The sequence below is a fragment of the Centrocercus urophasianus genome, unplaced genomic scaffold (genome assembly GCF_019232065.1).
Source record: "Centrocercus urophasianus isolate 14NV4802_14NV808 unplaced genomic scaffold, USGS_Curo_1.0 seq_11, whole genome shotgun sequence".
Taxonomy (NCBI): Eukaryota; Metazoa; Chordata; class Aves; order Galliformes; family Phasianidae; genus Centrocercus; species Centrocercus urophasianus.
Window position 1 is genome coordinate 32,961,567 of NW_024884253.1, and position 13,055 is coordinate 32,974,621.

The 13,055-nt window shown below is 40.0% G+C and overlaps 1 protein-coding gene across 2 annotated transcripts in view; it reads left to right on the plus strand.

Annotated features, from left to right (window-relative positions):
- Window positions 1–2,800, plus strand: part of ARMC1 (armadillo repeat containing 1) — a 31,252-nt gene extending 28,452 nt beyond the window's left edge. For both annotated transcript variants that reach the window (XM_042839738.1, XM_042839739.1), the window contains exon 7: window positions 534–2,800. In XM_042839738.1, the coding sequence (XP_042695672.1) occupies window positions 534–725 (192 nt within the window). In that variant the 3' untranslated portion in view covers window positions 726–2,800. The remainder of the gene's footprint in view (window positions 1–533) is intronic.
- Window positions 2,801–13,055: the final 10,255 nt, after the last annotated feature.

Sequence of the window (13,055 nt, forward strand, 5' to 3'; positions counted from 1 at the left end):
GAAATTTCTTGACTTTGCTTCACTCTGTTTCTAATATAAGCACCACTGTGTCCATAACACCTGATGCCATGCAAAATCTTGTAACTGGGTCTAATACCCACCTAAGGAGAACAAAGAGTATTATATGTCAGGACATGTGTACACAGAACACTTTTGTAGAACTTATCATTGAACTATTTAGAAAAAGGACAAAAATACTGTAACCTTTTCTCTCCTTAATTATGTTTTCTTGATATGAAAAGAATCAGATTAAAAAACTTTTTTTTGTAGCATCAATTCCTGACATGTTTTAATTTCATAACTATAGTAGAAGACTTACAGCTGTTGGAGTTCTATCTTTCTTCCATGTTAAGCCAGAGCTTTTTGTGTATATCTTCCAAGCACGGTAGATTCTAGATGTGTCAATTTCTGTACTCACTGTCTGGGCAGGGAGTCTCACAGCATCTATGCCTATAATCCTGAATATAAAACTTCCATTTTTTTCTTTTAAGTTGCAGCATTTGACATGATTTTAATCCCTTATGTTTCATCAGATGCTAGTTCCGTTCCAAGATACTCCAGTGGAAGTAGAACAGAATACAGATCTACCTGAGTATTTACCAGAAGATGAAAGCCCTAGTAAGGAACAAGATAAAGCAGTGTCTCGTGTTGGGTCGCATCCAGAAGGTGCAGCAAGCTGGCTCAGCACAGCAGCAAACTTTCTATCCAGATCTTTCTACTGGTGAACTTGTGTTTGGTGTTAAAAGACTGTGTGAGCCAACAGGGGGGCCAGTTTTCCATTGGTGTGGTGAACTGCCAAGTGCAATTTGCAATAAATTATCACAAAAATTTTAGATTACGCAAATGTATGCTGCATTTTACATTTTATTGGACATTTGACCTGACAGGACAGGGGTCAAAGGACAGAGGCCTCCAATCAAATTGTTCCTTTATTTGTTTTTCATGTAGATTTTATTGCCTCACTTTTTTTAAAAAATGGGTCCACTATTATATACCAGACATTTATGTGTATAGAGCTTTAGGTTTGACTTCACATAAAACACACGATCGGGAGAATCCATTTAACTTAAGACTCAGGGCCTCTGTGAATGAAAAATCGTAATAACTAAATGTGTATTAAGTAAAATGCCCTTTTTATTTCTGCATCCCTTAGGACTAATTTGATTGAATTTTCTCTATTCTGACTATACAGAAAAAAAATATACAGTCTGCCTCTCTTTTTACGTTCATTTTTGCCAACCCTTTTCACAGAATGAGCATGATGCTCCCTTTTTGCTGTTAAGCTAGCATCACTACATTCTTGAAACTTATAACCATTGTATTTGTATTGCTTTTTTTTTCAGTCTGAATTTAACCATTGGAGTGCTTGAGATTATGAAATAAGGGATTGAGTAAACACAAGAATGTGTACATACATTGTACAGTAAATAAACTAGAACATATTTGTAATGATGGTTGTGACTGGCTCATGTATATAAATAATAAATACCACTGACTGCTCTTCAGGCTAGTTGGGAAGACAGTAGCAAAAAAGCTGTGGTCTAAGGTAGTGACAGCCTATTGCAGCTCTGTTTGAAGAGGGATGGAGGCTGTATTTGGCTGAGAAATGGTGTTAGCAAATATTTAATGGTAACTGAAACTTAATGAACTTGAAGAATATAGCAGAACTGAATGCCTCTTTTGCCACAGTGCCACTCATAAATTTAGACTTTAATAACCCTTTTTATTTTTTTTCACCTAACAGACATGACTTGTAAGTTCTCTCCTCTTAAGTCTTCATGAGTTTCCCATAGAAGTACGTCAACTTGGACAGGCTTAAAAACATGTACAAACAATTGGCTTTACCTTGTTACTTACAGACAGTATAGATCTAAAGATGTCTTAGTAATTTACGTGACCAGAAATGATAATAAAAGCAAAACTTTTGTAGGTAGAGACTAATATAGATCTGAGCTGTTAGCATGCACTGTGTGCCTGAGAGGATTCTATACACAGTGCTTGAAAACTGCAGTGCCACTGCTTTCTGCACTAGAGAAGTACAGCTGAGAACTTTAAATAATAATATAAACCTCATTATCCAATGCTTTTTTTTTTTTTTTTTGGTGTGTGTTAATGTATTTCCTATGTTGTTAACTATTTTTACCACTTTGGAGACTCGGAGAAAAAGTTTAACACATCAAAGTTATTCCCCTGTGCCTGTGCACAAGGAATACAGGAAATTCACATTATGGAAATTCATTCCATGATACTACAGAAATGCAGAGGGATGATAATGTAAAATAATTACACAGGTCAGAATTCACCCACCCAAGTTATTTGTCATTCTAGGACAAAAAAAAAAAGAAAAAGAAAAAGAAAAAGAAGCTTGTTGGCAGACTAGGTGTCTCATGTTTTTTAATATAACTAGTTTATTTTTGATTCAGGTTTACACGCACAGATTGAAAATACAGGCTTTTCAGGGCATGTATTGCTTTACATATGTAATACTACTCATATTGCTGTCTAGAATGTTAAAGTACCAAATGTGTTTAAAAAGTCCTCTGTTCTATAGCCATGAATGCAGAGTTTGTTTTTCTGCATTAACATCTGTTTGCATTTGCATTGCTGCACATCTATTTAATAAAAGACTACACCCTTCGGATATTAATGGTTCTATACCAGTAGGTATGAAGTTTGTTTGTGCATTCGGTTTGTAGGTGTGCTTTTATGACAGTATTGCAGCTCTTGTAGAACAGTTCAAGGCATCTGTAAAAGTTTTTGAAATATATTGTAAAATAATAAAGGATAATATAACTAAAAATATGGCTGCTGTTGGCTTTTTAAAGGTTGTGACATTTGAGTTTTTTGTGGTACTAAAAGTACATGGTTATCTTATTTAACAGTGCAATACAAGTTAACAGTCTTAGTGAGATCTTTGCTGCATGTCACAATGAGGGTTGGTTTTTTTTTGTATCTTTACAGCATACTTTCATTTCAAACAAAGCTTTTGTAAAGAATAGGTAAGTAGAAGCTACTTAAGGATATAATCTCTCATTCTTAAGGTTTTTTTTTTTTTTAAGAACATCAGTTTTCTTTGACTGATGGTGTCTAGCACATATTTTGTTAGGGAAAATAAGCAAGCTTCACTGTGGTAGTTGGTTTTGAAAAGCTTTTTGTAAACAAAAAACACATAGTTGATGATTTCATACTTATCCTTTTTCAGAGGTCACGTGAAAGGTAATAAAGCTCTTTGACTTAAGGAGATGAAAATTAAATAAATATAAAATAAAGGCTTGCAGAAAGAATTGAAACTGGCAGACAGTTGTGGTCTCACATTGCTCTAGCTATTTCTTGCTTTCCAAGGAATTCACTGCCTTGCATGATGCTTTAAGATCCTGAATTGTCCTAAGGTAATAGCAATGTAAAGCATAATAGAATAATCACTACCATGTTTCTACATAATAAGAGCAAATGCTGATGGGATAGGTAGAGGCAAAATTGAGATTCATAGCTGTGCCTCGGTGAACAACTGTCAGAGCCCTGTAAGCATTCTGAAGTATTATGAAATACAACATAGTCTTGCTTTCCTGCTCCACAAACACCTATGGCTTATTCTGTACAGAAATAGCTGATGTTGCTGAGCTTTGCCAAAGGCCGTTTAAGCTGGTGGCAAGTGTACTGTGTGGGGCTAATTCAGAAGAAGGCATTGAATACCTAGGCAGATGCAAAGTGGCAGGTGTGAAGTACTCCTATAACTGCGTGCAATGTAAAATAAAATGTGGGTGCTCCTTTTTGCCTGTGAACAGCTCCAGCTGTCAGCTAGCGAAGTTTAAAAACATAGGTAATAAAAATTAGCAGCAGCATTCTGTACTGTATTTCTCTTCCAGAAGGCTGTCCTGTTTCTTCTTCTTCTCCATCTATTTTGATTTCCTAAAATCTGAGCAAATCTGTTGGTGAAAATTAAGGATTATGAAAATAAATAAAGATAGGGATGAAAGTATCTTCTCAATCATCTCATGTTCCGTTTGTAATTCTTAGGAAAAGTTAAAAGGCTGCTATTTGGCAGAAGGGGTCAGTGATGGGGTCACTGGAGACTTCTTCAGTCAGGTACAGCAGCTAATTAGCCTCAGGGGTGAGACTTGCTGTTAAAATTCCTGCTCTAAAGCTTTAGTGTACAGCTGTCCTATTTCTTGTTTACATGGAGCGGGCAGCGCACCACCTGTTTTGTCTGCTTTTCATGCAGGATTGAAAAAAAAACTGATTTAAATTGTCACTAATTTGCGTGTATATTGGTTAAAACACAGAGAGCAAGGTGGACCTGCGTCAGTTGATGCATACAGAATTTAAGTATTAAAATTTCTTCATTTATGTGAATGTTACACTGGATTTGTTAGTGACTGGAAGAGTTAGAGCTGTAGAATAAATTCAGATCCATTGAAACAGCTTGGAGTTGTTCAGAGATACAGAAGTATCTCAGATACTGCACGCCTTTACCACAGTTCTGTGCCATTTGTTGTGGTCGGGGTTGTTTCTGTTGAGTTAGCACGTAAAAGCTGCTCTGCAGGTCCTTCCCAGTGGCTGGGCTTCGGCCTGCGGGACGGCTGGGCACAGCCTATTGCTCACAGCACTACTTCGTGTTTGAGGCCTGCTGAGTGCCCACTGCTCAAATCAGGGAACTGCCCAAGCTTGTGCTGACCTGACGAGGTTTCCCGAGGGGCTAACAAAAGCAGAACTAGAGCCACGTTCACCAGATAAGAAGCACTTTCATGCTAGAAGCATACGGCAAAATATATGAGTGGTGTGGAAAGAGTCTTCTAAGTACTGCATATGAAAAAAAAATTAACACCGTGAAGCCACCATTCTGCAGGAGCATTGCTTTTACTTTTGCTCAGAGCGCTAAGTGTGAATCACAGAATTACAGTACCACAGAATGGCTTGTGTTGGAAGGGACCCCACGGATCAGCAAGCTCCAACCCCCCTGCCACAGGCAGGGTCAGTAAACGATGAGGACAGGGGTGTGCAGCTCAGCTGTTTCAGATCATTGTCTTGCTCCTTATAGCCTTTTCCACCTGAGGTGGCTCAGGCTGTGGGTGTGCTGGCATGTAGCTATGGGGAGCTGCCACAACAGCTTCTCTTGGGCCCAGCTGTCTGCTCCTTCACAAAAAGAGAAGGCAAGCGAGCAAACAGGTGGACAGTAAGCAGGGAGCAGCTGGCATGCTGCTCCTCTCAAACGTCCTGCCAACACACGAGTGTCCGTAACATGAGCTCTTTACAAGGTGCTTTTATGCTGTCCTCATTTTGCAAACTGTCACTCCTTCTATCTAAAACTCGTTGGGAATCCTGGCAAGTGCTGTACCTTGTGGGCTGACTCTGACTTGTAGTGACGTTACAAAACCAAGTTGAGCTGCCTTCCACGTTAAGAGAAACCTTTGCTTGGTCTGTCCTGGAATAGAAAAGTTAATTGTGATGTAAGCAACTTTCCATGTTGAATTATACATAGGATTGCACCACAAGTCAGGCATGATTGAAAGCTAATTTTCTTCTCAAATAGCTCTTATCAATTTACTGACATCCCACATGAGGAATAACTGTTTGTAATAAATACCTTTTCTAGTTGGTTTTCCCCAAAGAAGAAAATTCTGCTACCTCTGCACTTGTTGTGGTATGTTTCCAAAGCTTTGCACAACAATGTTCTTTCAGTAGCACTGTGTGCAAAGCACACCCAAGGCCTTTGCTGTCTTCACATATACTAGAGCACTGACCTGACAGTGGTGTTTGCTCCCTTTCCCACAATTAATGGGTAGCTGTGTCTGATACCTGAACACTTCTCTAAAGAAGATGCCATCTCCCTTTTAATTTCCTGTATATGCACTTCCAGGTAACTCGTTCGAGCATCTTCATTTTGTTTATTTTCAAGAGCTGTTCTTTCAGCTCCCCTCCTTTGCTCTATCAGGTTGAATATGGTGACACAAAAAGATGTCACAATTGTTTATGAACTTTTGGTGATGTTTCCTTCGTTAGGGAAGAATCCAAAGTGTGTTAATTTGTAATGAACTTGAAAGGTCAGGGAGAAGATGCAGGATGGGGAATCCCATTCTCGGGAATTGTGGGAGAGAGGCAGGGGGAATCTGGAAGGAGGTTCCAAGGGGAAACAAGATCTATACTTGGGGAAAGCTGTTCCTTTTTGCCAGAGGAACAGTGCTGATTTAACATTAGATGAAACTCTCTAAGGGTGATGGTTTACCTTGTATTATTGCAAAATGAATAAAAGCTTGAACTACCGTAATAGATTTTTTTATTATAAAAACCTGTATTGTTAATGTGAAAGTCTCATGGTTAATGCTGACGAAGTCATTCATGTTCATTATCTTGGTATGAAACTAGAAGCTTATACACTGTCCCTTGTTTTCATGGCTTTACCCCTTTACTAAAATATGTGCTGTAATGTTTTAGCAAATAGCCATTATTGTTTATACACTGTAATTCAGAGGGATGTAGTAAATGGTATATTTTAAGGAGTCTATTTCTTTGCATATAAAATAGCTGTAAAGCTTACTGGAGGTGAATAGTGGCTACTACTTAGCTCTCAATTGTTGGCCACATTACTGAAATGATGAAGATATATCACTGGCTATAATAGGAAAATAGCTGCCATTTAACACAGTTGAGCATTAAGGCTGTCATTTACGCTGCTGAAGCAATCTTATTATTACAGTGAATGTAAGCTGCTTTTGTTTCTCCATATGTGTAGATGTTCTGGTGTATAAAATGCATTGCTGTTTGTAACAGTAAATTACGTGAGCTAGAAGGATACTATTGCTCTTTAAATGAAGTTTTACCTGGGCCCTTTGTCACAATAAAGTAAAATAATGGCTGGTTTGGGAATCTGTTCCATTGAAGTAATTTCAACAACAGAATCATTTTGTGCCATCTTTATAAATTTTGTTCTGAGAAAAATCAGAGCAGACAAAATCACGCTCTTATATGTAATCCTTCACAGTGAGAACAGCTTCTAGAAACAGGACTTTCATGGAATCGTGGAACATCCCAAGGTGGAAGAGACCCATAAGGATCATTGAGTCCAACTTTGCATGGCTTATTACCAAAGTAAGATGCACAATACCCATTTCAAGGTGAGTGCCCTGCAAACCTTATCCGTCTGCAACGTCTCAAGAGTCATGATTTTTTTGGTGTTATGCCTGCAGTCTGGATTTGTGTGCCTAAAGAGACGAATTGAGAACTCAGCTGTTTTTCTTTCTTCTATTTTCAGTGTGTATTCATACACACTGTACTGATGATAAAGAACCCTGGCTCAGGTTTCACTAGTGCTATAGCTAAATAGGCACAATTCAATCAGGGCTGTGTAAATTTGGAAAGGGAAATTATAATTAATGGGGAAGACCACCAAAAAATAGTTCTAAGACTTTAAATGTTGCAATATATCTAAATTTAAAATAAATGCTTTATGATACACTGTTCATAATGTGTTCATAATGTACAAGATAGCACGTTACAGAAGCATGACACTGACTTCTCTGTAGAGTGGATTGACATCTGGGAAAATACTCTAAGAGCTAGACTTGATTATTACTTGTGAAGAAAAGACCTTCAATGTGTAAAAGTAATCTGCATTATTTACAATAATTAGAATGGGAAGAAGAGAGGACAAAAGCTAATGCCACAAAATAAAAGCTAGAATGCAGCATAGCCCCATCACTTATTTGTCCCTTGTTCTATCCCCATTGCCATCAGACTCTAGCAAGGCCTGTGAACAGAGGTGAGATGCTGCTGGATGACTGGGGTAGGAATGTACCTTCTACTCATGCAAGACTGTCATTAAGAGAAAAAAACTGTAGGTTCTGCAGATGTTATTTCCATTGTTATTCCATTATTCCTACTGCTATTACTGCTTCAATATTCCTGTATTGGTATCTCACAGAGAGCCAAATCCTGAAAATGGACTTTTGTCTTTAGGAAGTTCCTTACGATCAGCCTAAGTACTAGAGCTCCAAGAGCTGCATCTCTCATTCAAGATCAGTGCCATACTCTTCTGGCTAAGCAGTGCTAAGGTTGTAGAGTTATAGAATTCATAGAATCATTAAGGTTGCAAAAGACTTCTAAGATCATCTAGTCCTACCCAACACATCATCACCATGCCCACTAACTGTGTCATTCAGTGCCAGCTTTCCTGATCACCTGCAGGGATGGTGACTCACCACCTCCCTGGGCAGCCTGTTCCAGTTCCAACCACTCTTTCTGTGAAGAAATTTTCCCTAATATCCAATATCCCCAATCCAAACTTCTCTTGGTACAACCTGAGGCCATTATCTCTTGTCTGAAAATATTTGTTTGGGCTGTGGGAAGGTCAGCCAGCACAAGGGGGCACAAGGGGAGGATAGACAGGGGAGTCTTGAAACAAATTCTCCATTTGCAAAGCTCTGGGAAAATTCAAGTACTGATTTCACCTATGTGCTGCATGCTGAGTTCTAAACAGTTTTGTGCTTAAATGCTGTCAATGAATATTTTGCATTTTTCAGGATGGGAGCACCAAACCTCAAGGTGTCCTGCTGAATCCTGAACCCCAAGCTGAGTGGTGCAGTGGTGAGAGCCTTGCTTGGAGAGCAGCTGCATGAGCAAACCTTCTGGCTTAGCCAAGTGCACAGCAGTGAAACTGCAACTAAGCATTACTGGGGCTTACAGCAGCTGCTGAGTCTGAGATGAATGAAGTGCATGGTAACTACCCAGCTAACTTCCGATTATCTGATCCTGGTGACTGCAGCCCATCTTGAGTAGCCACCTACTCTTAGGCTTAAATGGCAGCTGGCATCAGCTACTCAACCAATCCCATTTACTTTCAATCACACCATTACTACAACCTCCCTCCTCCATCTGTGTAAACATATGTCTTTGTTAAACACCACCATTTGTACAGGATAAAAATTGTCAATGCTGACAAAAGTGCCCCCCACATAATGCTGTTGTGATTGCTGTGCTCTCCCTAAGCTGATTCTAAAGAAGTCTGTGAGCTGTTCAATGTCTTGTATTAATGAGAAACTTTCTTCCATGGAAATAAGTTAATTTCAATTAGTGAAAATGATACATATATTTTGTCCGTAGGTAATGGTTTTCTTTTTCTAAGACTCACCTCTTCTAAGCCATATCTTAATTGTTAGTAGCATTTTGCAGTGCCACAGAAATGCTCCTTAGCAATCATTGTTCCATGTGCAATCCTTTCTGCTATTTCTGTGTTATCTTGGCAAGGACGTACTTCCCTCACACCTTTCTTGGACTGGCCTTTAAATCTGGCAAGGGAATTTCTAAAGAAAACATCTGTTATTAAGTGGGTGTACCACGCTTTCTTCAGAAATGACCATGACTTGCTCCTATAGAGGAGTTTTTCCATTTTCTTTTCCTTGTAGTAAGCTAGAACAACACTACAAGACAACTAGACCCCAACATAGCTAGCTGTGAATCTGAGTGGCTTGCTGTCTGGGGTTTTAACTACAGAGGCTGGTATAGAAAGCAGGGTAACTTGGAGAACTACTGTAAACAGCAGTAAAACTCACAATCCCCTCCACAGAGCAAAACAAACTCAAGAGAATATATCTGATCCTCTCATCTTACTCCAGCATCTCTCAGCACAGACCACTGTGAAATTCCCACCAAGTAAATAGGTGTTTTCTTCCGAGTAGATTTATTTCCTCTCCTGTATACTTTGTTCTGTTTTGCTCATTTCTTTTTACTGTTATTATTACACTACTTTTTTTATACTTCTTCACTCATTCCTGGTGTTGCTAAATATGAAGCTGTAGTTGACTCTGAATAGGCTGAGGATTTTCTTTCATTTTCTCCCTTGTTCATTTTCTTCAGCCATTTGGGGATGTTGGTGTGCAATTCCAAGATTTTTCTCTCATCATATCCACAGCTGTGTGGATTAGGGATGGTTTTGTTTTATCGTTTTAATGAAAATTGAGTCAGTCAAATCAAATTGCTTCCCTTAGAAATTGGGGCTTCGCAAAAGCAAGCACCTGAAAACCAAAACAAAACCAAAAACCTCTTACAGTCAGACCGTAACAGCTTTCCATCCTTCTTGTTCCACTGTTAATCCACTCAGTTCCTCAGTGATGTGAAGGTGATGGAGAGAGGCTGTGCTGCCTCTTGGAAGATGCATGCTATTCACCTCTTTGACCTGTACTACGGAAATAAACTGCACTTTTACTGCACACCTGGTCTTCACTATCCCCCGGCTGCTCCAGTCCGGGCTCATTCCCCTCGCTGCCATTTGTTTGCCTGGCGCTATAGCTAAAGCAGAAAGCATTACCTCGGCCGTACTGCTGGACATCTCCATTCCCTCCCAGCCCGCAGCTCCCAGTCCGCTCAGAGAAGACAGCTCCCCACGCTGCAGAGAACCGCTCCTCAAGAGCAGCGGGAATGGCGGGCCGGGCGGCGGGCGGGCGCTAGATGGCAGCATGGCAGTGCCGCTGGGAGCGGGCCCGCCGCGCTCCTCCCGTGAGGCGCCGCTCGTCGCTTCCTGCGTGCGTCTGAGTTTCAGGCAGCTGGGAGGGAGCGGGTGTTGTGTTTTGCCCCTGTCACCCGGATCTCGCCGTACTGTTATTTATTTGTTGCTTTTGAAACGAAAGTTTCCTGTGGATGTGAGGTTTTGTCTCTAGCTAAAGGGAGCTGTTTGCTCTCACAGTTCATTTATTCGTAACTGATAAGGCAGTCTCAAGTATGCTTGAAACTCAATGGTGGTATGTAAAACTGTGTATTTGTGTTCCAGGTAGCACCTGCCTGAGTGACAGAAGTCCTAAGGTGACCTAGCTGGCAGCGCTGCAAGCACAGGCTGATTTTATCTCCATGTTATTCTGTAAACAGACAATCTTGGTATAATTGAAATCAGAATTTAGCCTAGGCTCTTTATAAGTACATGGAATCATTGAGGTTGAAGAAGACCTTCAAGAGCATCAAGTCTGACCATCACTTAACACTACTAACTCCACCACTAATCCATGTCACTTAGTGCCACAGCCAGATGGTTCCAATGCCTCACCACCTTTTCCATGAAGAAACTCTTCTTCACATCCAATCTAAACCTCCATCAGTGCAACTTGAGGCCGTTTCCTCTGTCCTGCCACTTGTCACCTGAGAAAAGAGGCTGGCAGCTTTCTTGCTGCTGCTTTCAGGTCACTGTAGAGAGCAGTGAGATCTCCCTTAGCCTCCTCTTCCCCACACTGAACAACCAGTTGCCTCAACTGTTCCTCATATGTTTTGTTTCCTAAAACAAGACACCCTCTTGTTTTCCTCATGCCACCTTCTAAGTCATGCTTTGGTTACAAAGAAGGGATGTGACTTATGTTCCAATCTTGAGAGAAGTATTTGTGCAGTCGCCCAGACATATGTGGATTGGGTATCTTAACAGCAACAGAGGCTGGTGGTCTGCTTGCAGGTCTGCACAGCACAGCACTGGGCCCTATGCAGTGGCTCTTCACCCAATGAGCCCCTTGCTGTGAGTTAGAATCACAAAATGTTTGGGATTGGAAGGGAGCCACACAGATCAGTGAATCCAACCCCTGGCTCCACACAGGAACACCCAAAATTCAAACTCTATGTTTGAAAATTTTGTCCTCTGGCAACTTGGACTGTGACCGCTGCCCTGGGGAACCTGTTCTTTGCCCTCCACTCTCTGATGTTTCTTCCCCCAGCTGCCCCTCCTGTGTTACAGCTCCATGCTTTTACCTCAGGTCCTGTCACTGTCACCAGGGAACAGAGCTCAGCACTGCCCCTCCTCTCCCTGTGAGGAGCTATAGTCTGCTGTGAGGCCACCTCTCAGTTTCCTCTAGTTGCCTTCTAAATACATGAATGGGAGTAATGCCCCTCTTCTTCATTTTTTCCAGTGTTTCTGTTGGCAATAGATACTTGAGAGGCATCTACATAAATGAAGAATTAATGAGAGGCACAAAAAAGTGGTCACAGTTCTATTTGTGTTTGGTCTAATTTTGGATGGCAGTTAATGTCCCTGGTTAATGTAGGCAAAATCTGAGATCCAAGTTACACTGCGTATATTATATTATATTATCCTTATATTATTTTAATATATCCCTATATTATTATAGTATATTATCCTTCAGAAAGTTCTGCCCTCTTGCAGCTTGGAGCTTAGCTTCCAAAAAATAGAGGAACTAATCATGAAATTAGAAGAAAATAACCTAAATGTTATTTAAACATACAATGTAGTAAGGATACAAACTGTATTTTAATTTGTAATACAGAAGAGATTCAATGATGAAACAACACTGTTTTTCCATAAAGCCTTGGAACAATTTTATTCTAAAAGAGACCAAGCAGAAACAAATACACTTTTTCCTCCTGTAGGTCCCACTTAAAATATTTTACTGAAAAATCAGTTAACTTGGTCACATGCATGTGGATATATGTGCATAGTGGAGTGCTGTGGGTATTAGCTCAAAGAAGTCTTATTACCTGGACTTTCCCTTAGAGAAATCAATCTGTTTATAGATTTCAGCCCCCCAGTGCTTATTCAACAACCATGTTCTATGCAATATATTAAAATGTTATAAGTTATCCCATTGTTACAACAGTAAATGTTTTTAGCATTTTAGCAAGATAATTGTACATGTGACACATGACTGCGTTTAGCCTTGTTTCCATCATGGGACTTTTCCAACAGAAGTCAGCTTGGTGGGTGGGCAAAGCCACTGACCAAGAAGATCGACCATGCAGTAATTTTTGGAATGCCTTTGTGTTGTGGCCCCACCTGGCCTTGCATTAGACTCACTGACCTTGCTTGTCAGTGAAACTGAAGATGTTGGTGTAATGTCAATTATGTAGAGTTAAATACCCTTCTGAGGTATCTAGATATTTTCCTGAGTATTGGACACATACTACTAGAATGAACTGCTCAAAACCAGGGATCTCATTGGTAAAATAAAAAGAATATGATTATAACTATACCATATAGATGAAGATACCAATATTCCATAAGAGAGAAACAATTAAATGAAGTTGTGGGTGTTACTGGCTATGCTACCAAATATTTTGATACCAATTAAAGCATA